The sequence below is a fragment of the Pogona vitticeps genome, chromosome 5 (genome assembly GCF_051106095.1).
Source record: "Pogona vitticeps strain Pit_001003342236 chromosome 5, PviZW2.1, whole genome shotgun sequence".
Taxonomy (NCBI): Eukaryota; Metazoa; Chordata; class Lepidosauria; order Squamata; family Agamidae; genus Pogona; species Pogona vitticeps.
In genome coordinates, this window is record NC_135787.1 from 185,391,455 (window position 1) to 185,417,191 (window position 25,737).

The 25,737-nt window shown below is 40.8% G+C and overlaps 1 protein-coding gene across 4 annotated transcripts in view; it reads left to right on the forward strand.

Moving 5' to 3' along the window:
• The window catches only part of SOX5 (SRY-box transcription factor 5), a 918,192-nt gene that overhangs the window by 217,440 nt on the left and 675,015 nt on the right, over positions 1-25,737 (forward strand). For all 4 annotated transcript variants that reach the window (XM_072999722.2, XM_078376420.1, XM_078376419.1 and 1 more), the window contains exon 3: positions 16,366-16,446. In XM_072999722.2, the coding sequence (XP_072855823.2) occupies positions 16,366-16,446 (81 nt within the window). The remainder of the gene's footprint in view (positions 1-16,365; positions 16,447-25,737) is intronic.

The window sequence follows — 25,737 nt, forward strand, 5'->3', positions numbered from 1 at the left end:
GGAATGCTCTCTACATAGGGTTGCCCTTGAAGTCAATAGGTCCAAAATGCAGCTGCCCGACTGATTATAGAAAATGCAGGCTTTATCATTTCCACTAGTGACAGGGTTTTATTGTATTTATTGGATGTTGTGAGGTTGTAATGTATGGTTTCTAATTATGCCTTTATGGGTTGTTAACCACCCAGAGATTGATCCCACCAACAGCAGTATAGAAGTTAAATAAATAATCTCAACATGTACTTTATATCAAACCTAGGCAGCTCTCTTCTCCACCTGTCTCCCTTTTTTTCTCCTTCTCTTCTTCCTTCCTTCTCTCATTTCTTGCCCTCCTTTTGTCTTCTCACTTCTTTCAGAAGGGTGGTTATGACAATGTGCCTCATCATTATGGAGGGCAACGTGCCACCCATTTGTGAGTCACGACCCACTGGTTTGAACACCTGTGGACTGGAAGCCTGATATTTGATCTTCTGCAGCTCTACAAATGCCCATCTACCAGGGTTCCGTACAGAAAGTATATTTTAAAAGGGAGAAGAGGCAGCAGGGGAAGAAGATGTATTTCAGCTTCCGAATCCTTCTAAACGAAGGCTTTAGCTCGGAGTAATCAAAATTGCTTTGGTTGTGCATAGAAGCATTAAAAGCCTTGTCCACTAATTGAGAGAAGCGGCTCCAGGAAAGCAGCCTTGCCCTCTCGTTATGCGATCTTGCAAGTTCTATTTGTCATCATCGCTTGCCGGTCTTAATCTAACTGTACTGCTGGTGCAAATTAATGGTAATTTGTTATGACACACTGTGTCCTTCAAGTGGAACAACAATATGGAACTAATACTGCTCCTTACATAGGCCTTCGCTGGCTTCCTCCTTCTTCCCTCCCCCTCTCCCAGATCTCATCCACTGCTGAAGACATCATCCTGATTTAGCCTTTGAGCTGCTCTCTGCCAAAAGGAGTGTCAGGAGATGTTATAGCTTGACTGATGGAGGCTATCCAGTCTACTTCCACTGACATGTTCCAACTACAGCAATAGTCTTTTCCAGTGTCTTGCGGCTTGTCTGATTAGAAAGATGTGCTTGTTTCTGAATGGCACTTGTATCTGACTTAAGGAAGCTGTTTTACTGACCTTGTGTGGTCCGTGGGCCTGATAGCTTTCCACAGACTTCACTGAGTGTTTGCAGATCTTTGGCTATTGTGTTATGCTGAATAAACACAGATTATTTTTTACTGAGATGTCTGGACAGGATGCCATAAATGTTAAGGAAAGACAATAATGGACACAGGGAAACACAGAGTTAATGACCATGCTTTTCTTGAGGTCTGGTTGTAGCTACGTTGTGAGGTAAAGTTTAATTCCTGAGAGGGTCTGGGCTGGAGGAACTATATGATGTATATTCCTTTACATTTTCGTATTTTGATTACTTGTCAATAGGTATGAAGGTGTTAATCAAGTTACTTCCAATTTATGGCATAATAAGCTGCCATCAAGTTACTTCCAATTTATGTGTGTGTTTAGTCGTTTAGTCGTGTCCGACTCTTCGTGACCCCATGGACCAGAGCACGCCAGGCCCTCCTGTCTTCTACTGCCTCCCGGAGTTGTGTCAGGTTCATGTTGGTTGCTTCGCAGACACTGTCCAGCCATCTCATCCTCGGTCGTCCCCTTCTCCTCTTGCCATCACACCTTCCTAACATCAAGGTTTTTTCCAAGGACTCTTTTCTTCTCATGAGATGGCCAAAGTACTGGAGCCTCAGCTTCAGAATCTGTCCTTCAAGTGAGCATTCAGGGTTGATTTCCTTTAGAACTGATAGGTTTGTTCTCCTTGCAGTCCAGGGGATTCTCAAGAGTCTCCTCCAGCACCACAATTCAAAGGCATCAATTCTTCGGCAGTCTGCTTTCTTTATGGTCCAGCTCTCACTTCCATACATCACGACAGGAAAAACCATAGCTTTGACTATTCGGACTTTTGTTGGCAAGGTGATGTCTCTGCTTTTCAAGATGCTGTCAAGATTTGTCATCGCTTTCCTCCCAAGAAGAAGGCGCCTTTTAGTTTCAGGGCTGCTGTCTCCATCTGCAGTGATCATGGAGCCCAGGAAGATAAAATTTGACACTGCCTCCATATCTTCCCCTCCAATTTATGACATAATAAGTATTACAAGGTCTATGAGATGTTCCAGAAGTGGCAAAGCATTGCCACCCTACAGTGAGTTTCTATGGTTGGGAAGGATTTGAACCCAGGTTTCCTGAATTCTAGTTTGACATTCTATCCACTATGACATACTGGTTGTCAGCCATTTAGAGATCTCTAGATTTCCATTCATCATCTATTTCATCCTGTTCCTGCATTAACACTCAGAAAAGCTGTGGACATTTAGTGTTTGGTGCTGGGTGATAATTCGGGAAAGTCCCCACTGAACCATGAAACTGAGTGGCTATTTAGTCTCTTCCATCCTGACTGACCTCATAGAATTGTTGTGATGATAAAACTGGAGTGGAAAGGAGAAGCCATGTGTGTTGCCTTGAGCTGGAGAAAAGCAAGCTAATGTCTGTCTGTCTATCCATCCATCCATCCATCCATCCATCCATCCATCCATCCATCCATCCATCCATCCATCCATCCATCCATCCATCCATCCATCCATCCAGATAGGAATATACAGTATATGTATATTGAAATATCTATCTGTCTCACTACTTCTGCACACACTTGCACAAACACCCATATACACCCACTCACACTTCCCTAAAATGTGTACTTTTTATGCATGTTTTCATGAAAATACACATCTTATGCATTCAGAGCTGTGTACTGGACAGCTATGTTGGGATCAACTCATGAAGCAAACTCAACTTGTATCCGCATTCATAAATGTCAAATTCTGCAAGTAGCAAGTAATCCAAATTCTGGATCTCTCTATGTGTCACTTTGTTTATCTTTGTTTTTGAAGAATACCAAAGCACTTTGCTCAACATGAATGATCTATAAAAGGTAAAACTCAGTATCCATATAGCTGCTTTGGATGCTTTCTGCACATTGCTTCTTGCAACAATGCTGCTGACTGAACCATTGTTAACAATAATCCCCTGTCATCAGTTCAGTTCCAACTTCTGGTGACTCTGTTGTTTTGGTTGTTGTGAGTTTTTTCAGGCTGTTTGGCCATGTTCTGAAGGTTGTTCTTCCTAACGTTTCGCCAGTCTCTGTGGCCGGCATCTTCAGAGGACAGGAGTAGCACTCTGTGCTCTGTTGTTTTCATTATTATCTTATGACAGAGTACTCATGTCATTTACCATTCCTTTCTTCTCCCAACCTCTGGCTCCTTATCTTAACTACCCAACACAGTGAGATGTCCATCCACAGTCACTGTGGACTGGTAATTAAGGCAAAGAGACTGTAAGTGATCAGTGGCTACCCAGGGAGTGGATGGGAGATGTGAACCAGAGATTTCCTGAATCATAGCTCATTGTCTTAACCATCAGGCTAACCTCCAAAGAGCAAAGATTCTCATGGTCATGTAACCAAAGTTGATCTTGCCTATGTCAGGAAGCACCTTCCCATTGATCCTACCATTTTTTCATGCACCTGGCATCGAAGCCCTGTTTGCACAGGAGCGTGCTTGGATAGTTTTGCTTTTGCCATGAACATCATCTGTTGTTTCGCATGGATTTTCCTAAAATTCAATTCTGTCCACTCAGTTGCTGGACCTCTGCCCCTCTGCCCGCTTCTGCTGTAGCTCTCTTTGTACTAAGGCAGTCTAGCTGATGAAGGTATCAAAAATCTCTCCCGACACCTCTGCGATTATTCCAAAGCACCTGAACTTTGTTGAACTTGGGTAAACACATCTTTAATTTATATTGCATGCAATTATTTTTTTATTACAGCTGGAGTGCGAAGTGTAATCAGGTGGCTATTGTATAATTTAAACTCCAGGTGATTTTTATTTAATAATAATAGCTTACGTTCCTATAGTGCCTCACATCCCCAAAGGGATCTCCACAGCACTTTGCCAACTTAACAATCAAAGATGTAGAAAGTAAAACACTGATTATAATTAACACAGTCTAAGTAAGCCAGAGCCCGTTCTTGCTGCTGCTGTTTATATTCAAAAGAGCACAACTGAATTTAATGAACAGAGGATTGGGGTTCTCATCATTCAGGGAAACACAGTTCTTGTTGTTGTTTAGTCATTAAGGCGTGTCCGACTCTTCGTGGCCCCATAGACCAGAGCATGCCTCCCGGAGTTGGGTCAAATTCATGTTGGTCGCTTCGATGACACTGTCCAACCCTCTCGTCCTCTGTCATCCCCTTCTCCTCTTGCCTTCACACTTTCCCAACATCAAGGTATTTTCCAGGGAGTCCTCTCTTCTCACGAGATGGCCAAAGTATTGGAGCCTCAGCTTCAGGATCTGTCCTTCCAGTGAGCACTCAGGGTTGATTTCCTTCAAAATGGACAGATTTGTTCTCCTGGCAGTCCAGGGGGACACAGTACATGAAGCAATTTTATCTGGACAAAGAATTTACAGAGCACTCCTCCAACTTAGTTGTGGTGGAGGTAGGGGTCTTCCATCAGATTGCTTCGGCTATTCTCTCCAAGATGGAACCTCTAAATTCATCTCCAGATTTTGCTGTAATTAAAAGGTGGAGAAGATTTAAGCTTTATCCATGGCACTGTAGTGGAGTCAGAGCTCACCAGATTATAGGACTTTTTTTTCATGAGCAGGGGCATCATCTGCCATCCTTCTTAGATTTCCCTGTTCCTCATGAACATAGCTGTCGTCCTCATGGTAACTGCAGTGGGTGTGGATTTTTCACAGCAGCAGAATATTGTTGCCAGCTGCCCCTGTAGCAATGTGAAACATGTTGAAGGTGTTTTTAATCTTGAATGGACAACTAAGAACCCATCACCTTCACAAAGGAGGTGCTCCTAGTAGATATGAAAACTATTTGAAACTGATTTGTTGATAGAGATCTAAAGAACTTATTTGCATCTTTGGATTTTCCTTGAGGGTGTAGGGGATGGTCAAAATGAGCACCCCATTTTTAAAATCTGGCGTTACATCACTACCTATCTGCATCCCAATATGGATTATGTTCTTGTTGCTGTTTTACCAGCTCCAGGTATCTAATAGAACACCTAGTGCCAATTAAGGAGAGGCAGGTGACATTTGTAATGCCACCTGAATGTCAACCTGATGCTTGACAGAGATATTGTGCTATTGGTGCCAAATAGCACTAATGAAATGTCTGGAGGTTGGTGATTCTGGCTGTGTTGGGTTTGTCTCTTCTCATGTCATCTACACAACCCACTAGATTCTCCCAGTCTGTGCTCCCCTGCATAGCCACTCCAAAGGAGGCCCGTAAGTTATCTACAGGGGGTCGGGCCTTTTTTGCAGTGGCACCGACTTTATGCAACCAAGTTCTGGTAGAGCTACATCTGGGCCCCGTGTTAACTTTTAGAAAGAAATTTAACACTCTGCTTTTCAGGAAGGCCTTCCACACTGAGCCCACCTGATTTTATGTCTCTTATCCTGATGTCTGATGCTACTGGTGCCAGGTGTTTTACTTACTTACTGTTTTTAATTTTCTGCTTGTGTCTTTGGGTACTGTATATAGATTGTATGCGTTTTATTCATGACTATTGTAAACTGCCCAAAATAGTGCATTGCATTAACAGGGCAGTATATGTATTTATTTATATGAATGCATGAACGACTGAATGAACAAAAAGGTGGGTGGGTTAATCTACTCTGGGTTCTAGCCTGAATTTTAACAGAGCTCTCCAAGGTGAACCTATTCCCCCAAATAGTTCAGCACCTTGGATTTCTCCTATAAATCTAGACCAAAAGGCCAATGTTTCTTATTAAGGACCAAGTCCAAGTTTAGTTTCAACTAAAGTAGACCCTTCCATGGGAAGAGAAGAACCACTAGAAAAACAGCAATGTTAGGCAAAGCAGAAGGCTGTAGGAAATTAAGAAGACCAATCATAAAATAGATTCACTTGGTAAAGGAAACCACATCCTTTAGTTTCCAAGCGGTGGCCAGGGCTGTTAATCACACTTTTTGGAGATCACTGATTCATAGCATCACCCTGAGATAGAAGCAACTTGAAAACCCATTACAAAAAACTAGATCCATTGAAACCAGTGAAAATTACATTAGTGTTAACGTTAGTCTCAGGTCTGGCTTTGCAAATACAGTGGTGCCTCGCTTAATGAGGATAATCTGTTCCAACAAAATCGCTGTAGAATGAAATCCTCGTTAAGCGAAATAAAAAAGCCCATTGAAACACATTGGAAACCCTTCAATGTGTTCCAATGGGCTGAAAACTCACTGTCCAGCGAAGATCCTCCATAGGGGCAGCCATTTTCACTGCCTGTAAAGTGAGGAATCCATCCTAGAAAACAGTGGGGGGGCATTTTGTACACCCGGTGGCCATTTTGAACCCTGACGATCAGCTGTTTTTAGATTGTCATAATGCATCATTTTGCGATCACTTTTGCAATCACAAAAAACTAAACATCAAGCGATTTCCTCGCTAAGCGAGGCAATCATTAAGCGAGGCACCACTGTAAGTAGAACCTGATAGTATATGGTGAGAACTCAACTCATGCATGGTGAAATTCAGAGCTAAGAGTGTCTTGTGAAATACTTTTTGCTAAACCAAAGCCTGTATATAGCCTCCCATATTTATTTCAGTTATATTGAAATTGTTTGCAGCTCTACCTCATAATACCAGATTCACTTCTTTCTAGTAGATCATACTCCATAGTCAGATTTTCATATCCTTCCTGTTTATTTAAGAAAATATTAAAGGCAATTATAGTGAGGTTTTGCCTGCATTCAGTCTCAAGTCCCAAATTTGGGTTTGTATTTTGCATCATCAGATTCTTCCTTTTGAGTGCCTTCTGTGATTTTTCAAAAACAGATGGAAAGTTCCTTTCAGATGATAATTCAAAAAAACATAGAAAAGGACTGGTTTGTCCACCACAAAGTATCGGATGATTTTGTACAGTATGGGAAGTTTGCTCCCCTTGTTTTGTGCTGTTTAACAGTAGAGAGAGAGAGAAGGAAAAGGAAGGGAAAAAATGGAGCTTCTTCACAGATAGGACTGTGTAACAAGCCTGTCTCTAGAGGGCAGGCAAATATAAGATAGGCAGACAAAATAGTGTGTGAACTTCCAAAGATGACACAGATCTCTGTATTAATGTACTAGATATCTGTGAGCACGCTGGTAAATCTGTCCCTCCTCCCTGGTTCTAAGTCAGTTCACGGAGGAGAAGTACACACTGCTCCGGAGTTTAGGCAGGGGAAAATAAATAGACTGTTTACAGAAATTGTGAGCTTCTTCTGATAGGGAGAAATATGCTTAGAATAGTGGTGTGGAAATCTCATGCTTCATGCTGTCATAAGGCCTGTCGAGACACCAGCAGCTAATTCAGGATGGGAAAGAATTTTGGAAGATTTATTGGAAGTTGTATTTTCACACGTCCTGAGTCTTACCCAAAGAGGGCATTCCCCTTGCCTTCGGAATCCAAACGTTTGTGAGGCCTACGGAACATTTCGGAGAGGTAATTTTCTTGATGTAGAAATCTGCTTCAGGGGAACTTAGGTTGGCTGGCTCCATCTCTGTTCAGAAATAGTTGAAAACGCTTTTGAGTGCCTTCTGTGAGTGCCTTCTACTGTATTTAAAACACGCGTTAAATACAGTAGAAAATTTAGCCATGCTTCTCATGTCAAACATGTCTGCTATTTGGTAGTAATATCAAGGAGCCAGGTGACACAAGGCAACAAATATATTTTTCAACCTCAGGCACAATGTCCCAGAATCACCATTTGGACTGGCTGGTCATTAAAAAAAAGGGGGAGGGGAAGAAATTACATAGTGAGCAGTTTTCTGCCCTTTCAGTTCTGCTGCCCGCAGGAGCTGCCCCAGTTTCCATAATGGTAGGGCCGGCCTTCGATGGTATGTCATTCTCCTGTTGTAGAGTTTTGAATTTTGGTTAACTTCCACTGGCTGTGCAGCAGAAGTGTAGGGATTGACAGAGCAAGTTCCCCCCTTTTAGTTCACCCAATTTCTCATTAGCTAGCACTTAACAGTCCCAATGCCTCATCTTGAGACATTAGTTGGAGAAGGAATGAAACCTGTTTCTTTATTTACAGTGAACAGATAACAGCAAGCTAACGACACGGCCGGCTGCCTTGAGCAGCAGGCCTCAACAGACTCACTGCTTTTCAGCATACTTACTGAGAGGGGGGCGGAAAGCAGCAAAGAGGGGCGTGGCTGTCTTTGAACTCAGAGGTAGGAGGGAACTATTGGTTAGTGCTGGAGAGACTGATTTTCAACCCAGCCCAGAAAGGTCCCTCCCAGCCGAATCTACTAAAAGCAGCATGCGAGGTTGCAATAACTCCAACATCTCCATAACAGTTCTGCTGTTCAGTTCCTAGACAACTGTTTCCTCCAAACAGGCCATTCCATTCCTCTCTTTCCTCCCATTAATTTCCAATGGCATCTCTACATTTCAGGATTACTGAATATGGGCACTGTGTGTAGAAGTGTTGTTTTGTGTTTGAATTTTGGTAAGGTGTTGTTGTTTTTTAAATGATTTGGACAAACACTGAAGAATGCTACCTCCTTTTTGATTTTCCATTATCCTATTTTAACCACATTCTTCATTGTAGTCACCACCTGAGTTTACTATTAGAAGAAGTTGAAAATGGGAGACGTGAAATATGTCTGAGTATGGGATCAATTTACTCAGGTTTCCAATCAGTCAGACACAACCTTCCCCAGGATACAGTGGACCCTCTACTTACAGAATTAATCCGTATTGGAACGGTGGCTGCAGGTCGAAAAGTCTGTAGGTCGAGTCTCAATTGACCTACAACGCATTGAAAACCGATTAGTCCGTAACCAGCCGTTTTTGTTCCATTTTGGTTTTTTTCTGGTCTGTAGGTCGATTCTCCGGCTGCAAGTCGAACCTAAATTTTGTGGCCAGAGAAGTCTGTAACTCGAAAAGTCTGTAAGTCAAGCCGTCTGTAAGTCGAGGGTCCACTGTACTTCAATTGATTCCCCTAGCTGCCTGGTTCCTACTTCCATCAGCATCCTTTTACACCGAGCAGACTTCAGTTTGCTTTCCCTTATTTTTCTCCTAGTGTGTGTGTGTGTGTGTGTGTGTGTGTGTGTGTGTGTGTGTGTGTGTGTGTGTGTGTGTGTGTGTGTGTGTGTGTGTGTGTGTGTGTGTGTGTGTGTGTGTGTGTGTGTGTGTGTGTGTGTGTGTGTATTTGCAAATGTTGGGGCTTCCAACAAAACTGCTGTTTGCCCACTTCTGTGTTTTTTTTTATGCATAGTAGTAGTTATTCTTGTTTGCAAAAATATATTATGGTACCCAGAAAACAAACGAGAAAGAATGTAACTCTCCATTTATTTCCTGATTGCAAGTAACAACAAACATCTTAGTTAATTTTCTTTCCACATCGGGCAAGATTACCAGGATTTTATGAATTTTTTCACATTTCAGGATTTTTTTTTAAAAAAAATAAATCACAAAATTGATTCTTGCAGAAAGAATATTTTGCACAAAAATCTTGTTTCTTGGTATGAAACTGTGCATTTTGGTAGAGAATAAATACTCCCATTACACCAAAAACATGAGGTTTTTAAAAAAATACTAAAATACTAAGTTTTTGTGCAAAACCCATGTTTTCTTTATTAATGCTTGTATTTGCAAGCATACACGAGTGTGCACGCATGCACACACACATACACAGACACACACACACACACACAGAGAGGTGTCTTTACTGTTGTGCACAAGTGAAAAGTCTCATAGGGGTTGATAGTTTTTTCAAAGGGTTGTTTTAAGGACTAGACATACCCTTTCCCAGTGAAGGCAAGAAAAATTGTGAGCATTTGTAACAACATGGGAATATAATCACATGTGAAGTCTTGTCCTGTAGTTTAACCCTGGTATGTGTGCACTTGTGCATTTGTATACATTACCTGCATTTGTGGATGGGCAAATGAGAAGAAAAACATAAAAGATTGCACAAAAATTTTGAGTTGTTACCTTAAGCTGGATCTAATGTAATTGCTAAATTTGCTTGTCTTAGTTTTGAACATTTAAAGGTTTGTTGAGCCCAACTTTTCTGCACACAGTCAAGTGTGGCTGTACAGATCTGTGATCCGTACACATGTTAAGTTGTCTGGTGAAGGAGAACTTGTATGATTGTATCTAGCCCATCCCAGTTATTTGATGTGACACATGAAAAGCACTACTTTTTAAAATTTAAAAATACACTGTATTTCATAAAAGAAAGATGCCGTGCACACAATGATAGTAATGGTGGCAAAGCTTCAGAAAGCCCTTTTAGAGAAAGAAAGAGATGATGTATCTCCTCTTTGTTTATTAAAGCATAAAACTGTTGAAAAGGAGCTGCTAGTTTCACACTGTCATCCACAAAACTCGTGATGTGCCTACAAGCGAAAGGTAAATAAAGTCTCAATTGTTCACTCAAGGAACAAACAAGTTAGTGCATATTCTGTGGTATAAATGGTTATAGTTTAACTCTTTGTGGTTCTGCTCTCAAATCTCCTTCAAATCTCTAGAGCAGGACAAAGAGTAGCAGTGAGAGAACCACTGCCAAGAACAAAGTTAGAAGGAACATAAATCCATTTTATTCTCTTTTCAGTCTATGATTAGAATCCTATATATAGCAATAGGATTATACCACCTTGTCAATCACTTGCTAAATGTCTTTTTGTGTTGTGAGCATTTGTGACAACATGGGAATATAATCACCTGTGAAATCTTGTCTCAAAGTCCCATAGTTTAACCCTGATAATATCTCTGGCTATTGTTTTCCTTTGGATTTTGCCTGATGTGCTTGCATGGACTAACACAGCTACCTCTTCTAAGTGGTCTTTGTATAAATTTCATGTAACCTGTTATGGTTGATTAACAAGGTGTCAAGGAGCATCTAGATCATGTTCCTAGCCATGCGCCCAACTGCACAACCCAGCACCTCGTCAATCACTTGCAATTAGCTGTGGCAAGTTATGCAAATCTCATGCAAGCACCAATTGGACTTAATGTTTTTTTAAATTTTTTTTCCATAAATAGTTAAAAGTAGACTGACCAAATGAAAAGAGGACAAATTGTACACTGCTTTGATGTGTAGAACAGGAAATTCTCAGCAGAGGTAGCTTGCGTGGAAAACTGAACCTGCTGTTCTCAGTAGCTAGTAAATGTACAGGAACCCTGTCTTCTTAGTCATCTGGTCACCCCAGTTAAAGGCAGTGTATGACCAAGTTTATTTATTTATTTAAAATAATTTTAGCCTACCTCTTTCCTTAAAAGGACCCCAGGCATCTTACAACAATCAAAAGGCAATATTTAAAAGGTAAAAACAGTAAGTTGATTGTTTTCAATAATGGGAAAAGTCAATGGATAATTTAACTAGTTAAAGGTTGGTAGACACACACACCCCCGCGAATGAGTTAAAAGGTAAATTTAAAATGGAGTAACAACTAGGGATGTGGTGGCGCTGCAAGTTAAACCGCAGAAGCCTCTGTGCTGCAAGGTCAGAAGACCAGCAGTCGTAAGATCAAATCCATGCAACGGAGTGATCCCCCATCGCTTCTCCCAGCTCCTGCCAACCTAGCAACTTGAAAGCATGTAAAAATGCAAGGAGAAAAAATAGGTACCGCTTCAGTGGGAAGGTAACGGCGTTCCGTGTCTAGTCGCACTGGCCACGGGGCCACAAAACTGTGTACAGACAAAGGCTGGCTCTACGGCTTGGAGACGGGGATGAGCACCCTGCACTAAATGTCAAGGGGAACCTTTATCTTTTGCTAACAACTTGAAAGTGAACCTGATTCATGAGGAACACAAGAAATGAAGTGTATTGCCCATTAGGCATTATTTTTTCCGTGTGTAGGTTTCTTTTCCCATAAGCCTACAGAAAGATGCTAATTAAAATGGAAGTCACTTTGTTTTACCTGAAAACTATATTAGACCTGTCAGAATTTTCAGAGGAATGATTTAGCGGATCTTATATTTTCTCTTTCTTCAAAAATAGTAGACACTTGTTTCCCATAGACAGCACCAAAAAAAGGCATTCACATTTCTAAGTTGTTGCTGTTGTCAGAATCAATGTCATCACGAGGTAATTGAGTGTGGCAGGGGAAGCCCTCTAAATTGAGCTATTATGTTTAATATTCATCCTGTTATTTGCTGGTGCTGCTTCCTCTTTTTTTAAAAAAAATGTTAGTTGGCTGTTTTGAAGTAGTTAAAAAAAAGGTGGGTTGTAAACACGTACAGAGAAGTGTGGAGATTTGCAGCCTGGAGAATGGATGTGTGAGGGGGCTGTAAGGTCTAGAATCAGAAGGAACTGTGGATGGGGGGAGGGGAAATACATTTTATGCAAAGAGGTACTTTACCACACTTTTAAAAACACACTTAAAGATACAAAACTAAGACTAAAACAAAAGTATCATGGCACCTTTATTTCATTGTAAACTGTACTGGCTGGCAATCCATTTCTTCATATGCTGGAGAAATATATTAAAAAGTACAGTGGACCCTCGACTTACAGACGGCTCGACTTACAGACTTTTCGAGTTACAGACTTCTCTGGCTGCAAAATTTAGATTCGACTTGCAGCCGGAGAATCGACCTACAGACCGAAAAAAACCTAAAATGGAACAAAAATAGAATAAAAACTGCCAGTTATGGGATTAATCTGTTTTCAATGCATTGTAGGTCAATGGAGATTCGACCTACAGAGTTTTCGACTTGCAGCCACAGTTCCAATATGGATTAATTCCGTAAGTAGAGGGTCCACTGTACGACGTTTATCCAGCTCAAAAGGCAGCACAGGAAAAGATCAATTTTATGCAGATTCTTCCAAAATAAATCTCACTTCAACCTGACCATCACCAGTTATTTCCTCTCACATGTGCGCATCACAAAGCAGCACAATACAAAATCCAAATCTTACTTGTCCAACAGAGGTATCAAGGGCATCAGTATTCAAATAGATGAAGAACAAACTGCTCCCCCCTCCCAATTTTTTAACCAACTAATGGTTGCATATAGGAAATAGCCAATTGCTTGCATATAGGAAATGGCCAATTCCTATCCCTACACATGTATTTTAAAGAATAAATAAATTTTTTAAGAAGAACCCATAAACACAGAGCAAGAATATTACAACCCCAGCGTCTGGAATTATATCATTGATTTGGAGTCAGGAGATGATAAGCAAAGCCAACACTGGGGAATGGAAATGTTTTCTGCATATCTAGTACACAAGTATTGTTGATACTGTCCCAAGCATGCAATGCCCTACAGAAAAAGTTCTGAAGTTTCAATAAAGGTTGAATTAGAAGAGGTTGATGAAGAAATATTTTTTTCATATAGAGTCCAAAAGAGTGAGTGCATCAGAGGAAAATCAGTAGAGCCCAGAAATCTTGTACCGTCTACCACATTGTTTCTGTTGTATAGTAAGACTCTCACATCTCCTGGGGATTGGTTGCAAGCCCCCCATCGATACTGAAAAATGTGGATAATAGCAAACACACTGTATTCTCACTAACATGTATTCATAGCATGGTCTCTGGCTCTCTTTAGTGGTCAGTTCTGGTAATACATGTGAAAATAGTTTTTCCAGATTTTTTTTCTTTTAATATTTTTATTATTTTCAGACTGTGGATAAGTGAAGTGGTGGCTACTGATCCTGCAGATACAGGGGTCCTATTGTACTTTCGTATTGAATTTTCCTTCTCAGGACTGCTTGTATATTACCCACATTGACCAGTCAAGGGAATACCGACCCTTGTCATGTCCTTGGAATGGACTCGGGTTCTTATGGTCACGGCTGAAAAGTGTTCTGCAGACATGAAGATGGTGGGCAGCCGTTGACCTTGACTGACAATTTGCTTTACTTTGCTCTACTCCCCTAATAAAAATATAAAATGGGAACTCTTTGGAACAGCTATTGGATCCAACAGGGAAAGGACATGTTGCTGAGCCACTCCCACCCCCCACCCCAATTCCATAGCAGGTCTATTTTTTTTACTAGGAGGGAATGTTCAGGTATTGAACGTTCCACCTGCTTGCAAGGATCCAAATATCTAAAACCTTCACTTTGGACACATTGGCTCAAGATATCTGGTAGATGGAAGAAGACAATTGTATGGGTTAGGTAACCTCATAAAGGAAACATAGGATGAAAACTGAAAGCGTTTCCTTCGTTTTAGTGACCTAATTTTGATCAGGGTTCATCTAGAACAGGGAGGAAAGAGACACCCAAAAGGTGATTTCTACACCATTGGAGAGTGTTCTGGCCCGAGGCTTTAGCTACAGGATGCAGATGATATTTCCCAGACTTCAGGAGCAAGGCAAGTATTTAGATTCTGGACACTTTGAAAAAGAGCCTTCCAGATAGTTAAATATCATTCTATGTGTTACAACTCTAGTTTTTCTCATGACCAGGATTTATAAACATACTGCAAACTGCTGCTTTTGGGAACCACTGACTTAGGCCTTAGTCACCATGGTGAGGGTGGCCCTTACTGTTCTGCCTCAAGCAGCAAAATTTACTAGGGTTGCCAAAGTGTGCTCCCAATGCTCATATTAGTGTACATCTCTGTGTGCAGATATCTTAGGTGGACAAAAACTGCCTAATATTAGTTATCATTTGCTAAGTTATTTTCCTCTCCCATAAAAAGCTGAAGATGTGGTGTGTGTGTTGGGGGTATACATCTCTTTTTTCTTCTCCTCTTTAGACTTACACTGAGAGATTGAGAGAGAGAGAGAGAGAGATTGAGAGAGAGGCCTAAGGAAATCCAGTGAGTTTCATGGGGATCTTGATCTGCCAAATCTCAATTCAAGACTAAAGTCTCCATTCCGCAATGGATCTTCTATGAATCGAAGATGTCTCAAGCCAAAGAATTTGGCTTTGGAAGGCGAAACATTTAATGCAATTTAAAAGGCAGCTCTTGGAAACTTTTTGTTTTTAATTAGTAAGGGCCTTGAATGAAATATTAAATACAAATAAATGCTCACGAACTTTAAGATACCCTGCAGATTCACTCAGTCTTCCTGGATGGTCAAGCATAAGGAGAGGAACGTGGCTCTTCATTTTCTTTCCTGGCCTAGAGAAGAGATTATGTAGCTGGGCTTTTTTTCTTTTTTAAGCCAATTCTGACTTATGCTGACCCTTTTCAGGGTTTTCCAGATAGACAATACTCAGAAGTAGTTTGCCATTCCCTTCAGTCAGAATAGTAACCTGCAAATTGAGCGTTGAAGAGTTTTAGATGGGAGGGACTTTGGGTGAATGTCAATCACTTAGAGTAGCCAGTAGTTTCCCTCTCCGCCTCGCTGTCCCTTTCCCGCTTTTTTACCTCAGTCAGGGTCAGTTTAGCAATGTCAGGTTTCAGGTTCAGTCTTATTAATGTTTACTAGTGTTTACTCAAATGTGGATTTAGAGTCCATGCCAGTGTTATGAGTGTTTATTCACAAAAACATGCATATTGTATGATTTAAAAAAAAACACACAATTGTTAATGGCCTATAAAGGTATCACCTATTTTTGCCTTTGTATTTTTAATGGTCTCACAGCTCCTCCTTTTTATTTTTATATAACCAGTTAGTTAGTGAAGTAACTAATGAAGCCAGCAAGTTAAGATACTATAATATGTAACCAGTGAATATATTTTTATTATTATTCTGACATGAAGATTTTGTAAATAAAAGAGATGCATTTTTAAAATTCTTTCTAAACCAAGAGTCTCTGACTATTTATACTGAGATGGTATACTAATTGAAATAAACTGAGGTAAATCTGACTGAAACTATTGTACTAGACGGGGTGGTGAGTTTTAGGGAGGCTTATAAATTAATATACGAATCTTCTGTGTACATTTCTTGTCTGGGCCACTGTGGAAGTTTCTTTTGCTTTTTCATTTTTAAACCAATATTTCTTCACGTACTCTACCCTGGGACTGTGGAGATTGACCAGGAGGCACAGTGGGGAATTGAACTCCCCACCTCTGGCTCTGTAACCAGATACCTAAGCCACTGAGCTATCCAGCCAGCTAGATGATAGGCCCTACATAAGATCTCCAGAGCTTTGGAGGCATTTGCAGGGAGAAGGATAGCTATAAATCCCAGAATCCTCCGTCTAGCTGGGAGGTTCTGAGAATCACAGTTACAAAAAGAGAACCTTTCCAGGGTCCTGAAAATCCCACATATCTCTGTCTTCTCTGTAGAAAATGCCATGTAAAGCCAGGTGTTCCATCTGTAAGATATTCTGAGATCATTAGATATTCTTTCCATAAGATGAGTGACCATCTCTTCTTCTTTTTCCCCCCCTCAGTGTCAGAAGCAAAGGAGGATATATTAAAAACGGAGTGTTGGATTGGCTCATCAAGAGGAGGAAAGCTGGGAGACCCAGCAGGTAAGACTTTGACAACAGTGGAATGATTGGCTTTTCATTGAGGTGTCCTTCTGACTGAAACCTGACCGGGCATAGCGGGAAAATCCAAATATGGAACTCTCTTTCCAAGAAAAGGAACTCTAGCATTGTCAAATTCCATATTTGTGTGGAAAGATTCTGAAAAGCTGTCCATTGCAAAGCAACAGAAGTGAGGATGAATACAGCCAAGGTAGTCAATGTGATTTTAAGCTGGAATGGTATTAAAATATTGACAAAAATGAACTGGGTGATTATAAATAATAGATCTCAGATATGGCTTGGTTTCAAAAGTTTTGAATTCAGTTCAGTAGAGATGTCACAACAGTGTTGTCTACCGGCTCAGTTGCCAATGTTGCAGTGCGTTGTTCTGGTTGATGATTCCATTTGTAGTAATATTGCATGTTTCATCTGAAATTCTTTTAATCATGAACAATGGTGGTTAAAGCTTCGTGTTTTGACTCTACCAGCTTAAATTGTAACATGGCAGCTTACTTCTTGATCACTTGTCTACACATTTAGGTTTTCCCAAAATGCTCACATTTATTTTAATATGCAATGGAAGAATTTATGTGGTGATTCATGCAGTACCTGGTTCCAATGTTCTATACTCAGCCCTTGAAAATAGTAGTGAGTACAACCCTCTAAATTGTTCACTGTTGTCTAGATATGAAGCTTTTTTCTTTGTCTAGTATGGCCTTTAATATCCAGGCCCAGTATCACTGTTTTACACTGGGATTTGTTTACCCTGTTGTCATCCACACCATGTAGAGCTGTCCTTGAAGAAGTCACATATACTAAAGCAATACCTGGATTACTGGCAGGAGCACCTTACAGAACTCATATGCAGAGCCATACCTGTCCTTGTGTCTTCATTTTTTGTTTTGGATAAGTTTGAGTCATGTGAGATTGAAATACCAAGGGACAGGAGGGATGGGTTAGAATGTCTGGGTCTGAGCACATGGCCACCATGTTGGTTCCATGCTGAGTTTACCTGTTTGTATTTCCTTCTGCCCTGGGAGGTGTGACTGGAGGCAGTATATATGCTGGGCTTCATGTCTTTGTAGCAGCAAATATCAGCAAGTGAGTTTGTGCCCTTGCAGAAGAAAATATCTGCACTCTCTAAATTTTGGTGCCTAGGTCAAAGCCCCAGTTGTTCAACCCCATTTATGGCTTGGCCCAGATGATAGATACAAGAGTATGAGCTGGTGATGAGATATAAAGCCTCAAATTACCTGGCACCTTAGTACCTGAAGGAACAAACAGTAGGACCCCCCCAATTCATGGGATCAGTATCCACTGTTTCACTTATCCGCAGTCTGAAAACACAGTGGGGTCTTGACTTGAGAACTTAATCCGTATTGGAAGGCGGTTCTCAAGTCAAAAAGTTCTCAGGTCAAATCTGCATTTCCCATAGGAATGCATTGAAAACCATTTGATCCGTATCTGCTCTTTTCCGTCCATAGAAACTAATGGGAAGCTGCTATTCCGCCTTCGACCACTAGAGGGGGAAATTTTGTTTCTTTTTTTCTTAGGTCAAGAAAGGTTCAGGGAAGGCAGGGAAAATACAGTCCAGGCAGTACAGTACCAGGCAGTCCGAAGACTGTCTCCCAATCCACTCTCTAAACGATGGGAGGAGTGAGGAAGCAGACAGGCACCCTTTTCACTGGCCAACAGTTAACTGAAAGTTCGAATTTTGCACTTTCCCTGCCTCCCACGTGTTTTTTTTTAGTTTGTAACTCAAATCTAAGTATGTAAGTCAAGTCAATATTTTCCTATGAGAGTGGTTCTTAAGTCAAAATGTTCTTAACTCAAGCCGTTCTTAAGTCAAGACCCCACTGTATTAACAATATTAAAACATTAAAAGAGCCCCACTTAATACCTCACCAATGGCCTGGGGGTGGGGCCTAGGGGTGGGACTTCCTGATTTAAAAGAGCGTGTCCCTCAAATTTTATATCTGGCCTTAATATGGTAAATAGGAAAGCCAATGAGATTTGCATAAGCCGGGGAGTCATGAAAGTTTTAAGGCTCAGATCATACTTTTGCACTATTAAAGAGCAGGCCGGGTACGTGGGGCTCGTCAGCCATGGAAGGCAGCCCATCTAGGAGAAGGAAAACTCCAATTTCAAAGCTCCACTGCCTTGTGGCTATATCCACTCATGGAAAAGGCTTCAGGAGTTAACCTCGAGGCAAAATCCGGAGCTGGAGTCCCGAAGGCAGCATGTGTCGTTCTGCCAACTCCTGCGACATTGCTGGAACAAGTTGTATTGGCTCTTGCCTTTCCATTGGACCATTTCAGCAATGTGGAGAGGGGGGATCTGCTGCTTGGGTAACAGCCTGTCCTCCATATTACCTTACCCGGGCTTCATGCTCTGGAGAGGACACTCCTCGATTCAGAGCATGTTACCATAGTCTCTCGAGACTGAAGGATGCCTATGATTATGATGAATGGAGAAAATATGCTATGTGGAGATATGGAGGGTGGGAAAGCTTTCTGTGCTATAGCACCTGGCTGTGTAATGTCCACTCTTTGGAGGCCTGACTTGGGGCCAACACTGACCGAATTGTGTTTCAAAGCCGAAATATTCACATCATTGCTTTTCAGGTCTACCAATTACGGCTTGATTGAGTTAATGATTCCTTTTTTTGTGTGGACAACAGACTCTCCAATGTTTCATAGATGAAAACAGGGACACACCTAGAATTTTCAGGAGTGTGACCAAGCAGGGTGAGAGTGTGGCTAAGTGTGTATGACCAGAAATCTCAAGGCATTGGACGGATGCAAGAAGAACATGCAAATGTCCAGTATTTTAAGCACAAAAAATGCTTGACCTTGCCTTTAGGGAAGCTTAATAATAAAATAAGAAGAAAAACACACAATATTTGTATAGCACTTTCTGAGAATACAAAGCACTTCACATGATCATCCCATACTTGGAATACAAGGGGGCTCCATTGTGTTTTATTAAGAAAAACAAAACTAGTGTACTGTGATTCAAGAATGAAAGCACAAAGTACATTGTTTGCATCTGAGTTTTTTTCCCCCCTTGGAGAGAGACTGTTTTCTGCTAACTTTTTTTAGTGTGCATAAAAACTATTCAAAATCACCTCTGAACCACTTATGGAGTACATGTATGTATGTATGTATGTATGTATGTATGTATGTATGTATGTATGTATGTATGTATGGATGGATGGATGGATGGATGGATGGATGGATGGATGGATGGATGGATGGATGGATTTATTTATTTATTTATTTATTTATTTATTTATTTATTTATTTATTTATTTATTTATTTATTTGATTTATACCCCGCCTATCTGGTCTACTCGACCACTCTAGGTGGCTAGAGTACAGTCAAGTAACATTCAATACTGCTCTGGAAATAGACCAACAGTACAAGCTTGTGTGTGTCTACTCAGAAGTAAGCTTCCTGATGCTTAATGGAACTCATTCCATAGAAAAGATTTTTTTTTTTTAAGGATTGCAGCCTAAACCATAGAAATCCTTTCCATAAAACAGAAGAATGTTGTGTCAGTCTGAAGAACAGCACATTTTTTAAAAAATGCCATAACCTTTTGTGCATGGCAGATCACTTAGCAGGCTCTGGCCCATGAAAGCTTAAGCCAGTAATTAATGTTGGTCTTTAAGGTGCCGTTGGGTTCTTTGTTGTAGCTACATTACTGGTGGCACCCTGCGGATCAGACAGTAGAGGCAGATCTTCTCAACATGAGATGCCCAGTGCTTAGAATAACCATGGAAGCTGTTTTTTCAAGTGATAATTGAAATGTTAGCAGTTTCAGGAAGATGTACTCTTCCTTTCCGTTTGCAGTATTATCTAGGCATACATGCAAAATGTGGCGAATATCCTCAGAAGTATATAATTTTCATATAATCCTGTGCATCTCCAATTGAGCTTCTAATTTGTTTCTTTGTAGTATTAAGCGGAGACAGTGGTTTATTTTTTAATGACATAAAAAAGGGTTTTCTCTCCAGGGGTTTTGACCCATGTGGCAGAAAGAGCTTGTGTTTCTTTTTCATCAGCAAGACAAAGCCTGGATTCTTTCTTTCTTTTTAATGAAGTGATTAAAAGGAAGAACAATTTTGCCCAGATAAGATACACTCTTTGTTTCTTCTCTCCCTTGTTTTCCTTCTCTCATCTGTATGTCATCTCCTCGCCTTGCCCACCCCCACCTCTGGTATGGACTCCATCTTAGAATACTTGCTGTGGTTATAAATATGTGAGTGATGTAGTAAATTCTGGCAGATAACATGCATAGTAGTTTAAAAAAATGTTCCTGTCATCTTATGTACCACACAAAGTCACAGAAACTCAAAGAGAGAATTGACGGGGGGGGGGGGAATAAACATAGGGCGTGAATAGGAAATTGACATTGCTTGGAAATGTTAATATAGGTAAAGGTAAAGGTTCCCCTTGACAATTTGTCCAGTCGTATCCGACTCTAGGGGCCGGTGCTCATCTCCGTTTCCAACCCATAGAGCTAGCGTTTGTCCGAAGACAGTTTCCGTGGTCATGTGGCCAGTGCAACTAGACACAGAATGCTGTTTAACTTCCCACTGTGGTGGTACCTATTTATCTACTTGCATTTGCATGCTTTTGATCTGCTAGGTTGGCAGGAGCTGGAAGAAGCAACGGGAGCTCACTCCGTCGCGTGGATTCTATCTTACGACAGCTGGTCTTCTGACCTTGCAGCACAGAGGCTTCTGCGGTTTAACCCACAGCGCCACCATGTCCCTAATGTTAATTTAGCTTGCTACAAAACCTTTTGTGGTCACTGACAGGATTCTGGCTGATAGGTTCCAAATTAGAAATGGCGTGTGCAATTTAAACAGAGTGAGCAGACATCTCATCTGAGTGGGGAAAGCTGTGAGCAAGCAATCTGTGCGCTTGTTAAATTTGCTCCCAAAGTGTGACTGTGACTATGCATTGATAACTTTAAGGCTCAGATCTTCCATCTTGTTGTACTTTGTAGAATCATAGACTGAAAGGGGCTACAAAGGTCATTGAACCCAGGTCCATGCAGAAACAGCAAATCTACCCTAAAGCAATTCTTAACAGGTGGCCATCCAACTTCCACATAAAAACATCCAGTGAAGAAGAACTCACTATCTCCCACAACAGGTTGTTTCACTATCAAACATCTTTTAATTGTCTGGAAGTTTTTCCTAGTATATTGGAATAGCCTTGTGATGTGGATTCTTTACTTCAAGGTGTGCCCTCTGCAGCTGGAGAAAACAAGCTTCCACATGAAAATCCTTCAAATATTTGAAGAAAACAGCTATCATATCTGATCTTAGTCTTCTCTCTGTAGGCTAAACATATGCCCTTCTCCCAACATGTCTTTATAGAGCTTGATTTCCACACCTTTTATCATCCTGGTCACCCTCCTGTGGACAGGTTCCAGCTTCTTAACTGTGGTGCACACAGCTGGACACAGAATTCCAGTTGAGGTCTAACCAAAGCAGAGTAGAGTAGGACTATAACTTCTCTTGTTCTGGACACTACACTTACATTGATGCAGCCTAGTAGAGCACTGGTGCTTTTTGTTGCTGTGTCACACTATTAACTAATGTTTAGCTTGTGGTCTTCTAAGGCAGTGGTCCTGACCAGTAGAGGTGGTGGTGAAGGCTTCTGGGAGTTGTAGTCCAAGACCATCTGGAGGCCCAAGGTTGGGGACCACTGTTCTAAGACACCTAAGTAAACTAGACTTGGATGTGACAGACCTTTAAAAGAGAATTGTCTCTGGGAACCCTTCTCATGGAGGACATGTACTGATTGTAATGACTGGGATGGTGTACAGTATATTAAAAAAACAGTTGTAATCTGCTACAATCATTGATTTTGTGTGGAAGAGTGCTGTAGCTGTCGTACATGTGTGTATGCAAATATACAGACACAGGTAGAGGTAGTGCAATATAATATTTATGTTATGTGCTGTTAAGCTGATTCCAATTCATGGTCGCCCTAGAAAGTTTCCAAAATACATTAGTTGTTTAAGTTGTCTACCACTCCCAGTTTCCCCACTGTGTTTTCATAGCCAAGCATGGATTTGAACCTAGGCCTCCTAAGTCTTCATCCAAGACTCTGTCCTCTACACTATGATTACATTATCCTATCGCTTTTTTATACAAGTGAAAGGCCAATAGTGTAACATTAACTGGCTTTCACCTGGAAATCAGAGCCCCTGCTTGGATTCTGAAGGACGAGCCAAGTCAGCAGACATGCATGCCTCCAGGAACTGCAGTGGTGACTCTTTAATTGACAGCCGGGAATAAGTAGATGTTATGCCATTGGCCTTCCACCTGCATCGTTGTGCAACAGGACTTCAACCAACATAATATACAAGTCTTCTATCATTCCATTAATTTATTCTAGTCTTCTGCTTCGTTTGTCTCAGAAGCAATCCAGTGGGGTGGAAGGATCAGCTGATAGGATGCTGCCTTTGCCCATTGGATGTACAAATGTGCTCATAGTCCTCACATACTTCGAGGAGGGTGATTTATATTATATAACGCATATAACCATTGTACCCCTGTACAATAAGGTTCTAGCGTTCAAACGAAGCCTTGGCTCCGCAGAGGTTGCCTCATCCCCTATTTTTCTGTTAGAAGTGACACTCATGAGATCATAGGTATTGGGAAATCAGCAAGATAACAATGTTTTTTGCTTTTTGTTTTGCATCAGAAATGGAAGCTGTTTCTGTGCAATGTTTACTTGCTCTACTTTTCTGAATTTCTTGGACAAAGGCCATGCATCAGTGGTTCCTTTATCTATCTATCTATCTATCTATCTATCTATCTATCTATCTATCTATCTATCTATCTATCTATCTATCTATCTATCTATCTATCTATCTATCTATCTATCTATCTATCTATCTATCTATCTATCTATCTATCTATCTATCTATCTATCTATCTAATCCATCTTTTCTAAAACATTGCTTCTGCGCTAGAAATCTTTAATGGTGCTGTATCAGTGCCTGTTGTATCAAAAATAGAGGATTACCACTGCTGAACACTCTGTGTCAAGATGCTGTTGTGAGGATCAGAAACAGCTGGTGCCTAGCGGATGATGGTTTTATCCATAGCTACTTTAAGCCTTACCTAGGGGTTTACCATATGGCTGAGCCTATGCTATAGCATACTTTGCATAATAGTTAATCCACTTTGGTTTTTGAAAAAACAAATATTTTGCTCCTTTATTTTTACAGGTATACCAGCCTGCCATTTCCATTTTTATCCTCTCTGTCTCTTGATCTTTCTTTTTTGTTCCTCTGTCTTGATTTTTTTATGGAGGGGAGCTAGTCACCCCTGTTACATTTTTTGTAAGGCAAAAATTCGTATGTTCTGTTCCTGTGTGTGTGTGTATTATGTCCTGTCAAGTCGATTCTGACTTACGGTGGCCCTTTCCAGGGTTTTCAAGGTAGAGAATACACAATCCCTTCTTCTGGAGGCATCCGGGGATTGTGCAGTTTGCTGGCTGGTGTTATTGCAGGAGGCCCAGTGGGGAATCAAACTCCCAGCCTTTGGCTTTCTAGTGATATATCTTTTTTAAAAAACAAAAACAAGTCAGATTCTTCCTTCACATCAATTTATAGAGTTCACTATATCCACAGTTTTTGGCATCCACGGGCATGGGAACCTTGGAACTGATCCCTCATGAATACTGTGGTCTACTGTATATCATCTTTGCTCCTAACAGTGAGACTTCTCTTTGCAAGATCTCTTTTCCTGAAATTTCACAGGTGCTTCATGGTTTTCATTTCTGGAAAGAATGGCATGGTGTGTGAGATTATTACCACTACTGAGCAAAATGGCAGATTCATCCAGAAAGTGTAGGAGAAGCTGCATAGGATTTGTACAATTCCTGCACAGGAAGGCCATCTTTCCTGTTCAGGGTTCATTGGAAAGGGCATCAAACTGTGCAGAATTTGATAGTTTATTGTGCAAAAAAACCAGAACCTCACCTCTCCCCCCCCGGGGGGGGGGAAGGGGAGAGAGAGAGAGAGAGAGAGAGAGAGAGAGAGAGAGAGAGAGAATGAGCCTGGGGTCCCATTTTCATGCAAAGCTGGCAAATCTCACTGATGTAAAGTTGTCAGGATTCAAAAAAGTTGGAGAATGAGGAAGTTATTGACTATTTGTTGCATTTAATCTACAGTGACATAAAATACCTCACCATAATGGGGGAAGTGAACAGTTTTGCAGTGCCTTCACATGGAATGACAAACAAGGATTTGCACCCCTAAGGCACTCACATGCCTTCTTCAACTGGCCACAGGATTGCAGTCATTGGGGGAATTATGCATAGCCACGTAGTTTTCTTCCAGTGATGTGCATGGATACGGGGACCCATTTCATTACATGTGCCTGTACCAGTTTCTTCTTTGAATCCCTGCTCAGTCATGGAAGCTCATTGGAGGTGTGAAACTGATAAAGCCACTCACTAAATATTTCACTTACCTTGAAAGTCCTATTAGGGTTCTATAAATCAGTTCCGACTTGACAGCAGATCATAGCTATATGTTGCAGCAAATGTGTTATTGTACAGCAGAACAAATCAACATCCTACAAGGCAATTCTAAAAATGATAAAAATGGATAAAAAACCCAAACAAAAATTATAACTTGAAACTGAACTTTAGATAGCCTGCTCTTGCTTTGTGCCAAACTTTGGGACGTTTGGGCAAAGAGTTTTCAGTTCATGATTTTGTAAAACTATTCCCCCTGTGCAGAAACAAGGAATCCTAAACACCTTGAGAATTAAAATAGCTTATACAAATTAAAAAGACCAATCCATGCTTATCTTGAAAAATTAACCCCATCTTCTTCTTTGTTTAATTTGGAAAGAATTCAGCTTCAGGGGCTGAACTACTGATCTTCAAAAAAGGCCTTTCGAAAAAGAAATGCAGCCTATTTATTCATTTATTTATTTAAATTTATTGTAAGACTGAGCATGTGTGGAACTGGCTTACCAGCAACAGTCTAGTAAGTAGATACATTGTTGCAGCTTTGTGGCCTGGGAAAGGAAATATTTAGAGGACAAGGAAAGGTCACAGAAACAGTCAAAAGACAAGTTTTCTTTAAAGAGTGCCTATGTCCTGTCATAGTTTTAATTATTCCATCTGCCTTGTCACTATACAATTGTGTGATAATTAAGAAAAAAGCTCCAACAATGTTATGTGCCATCAAGTCACTTCTGATGTGTAATGACTATTTGAGTTAATGATCTCCAAAATGTCATATCATTA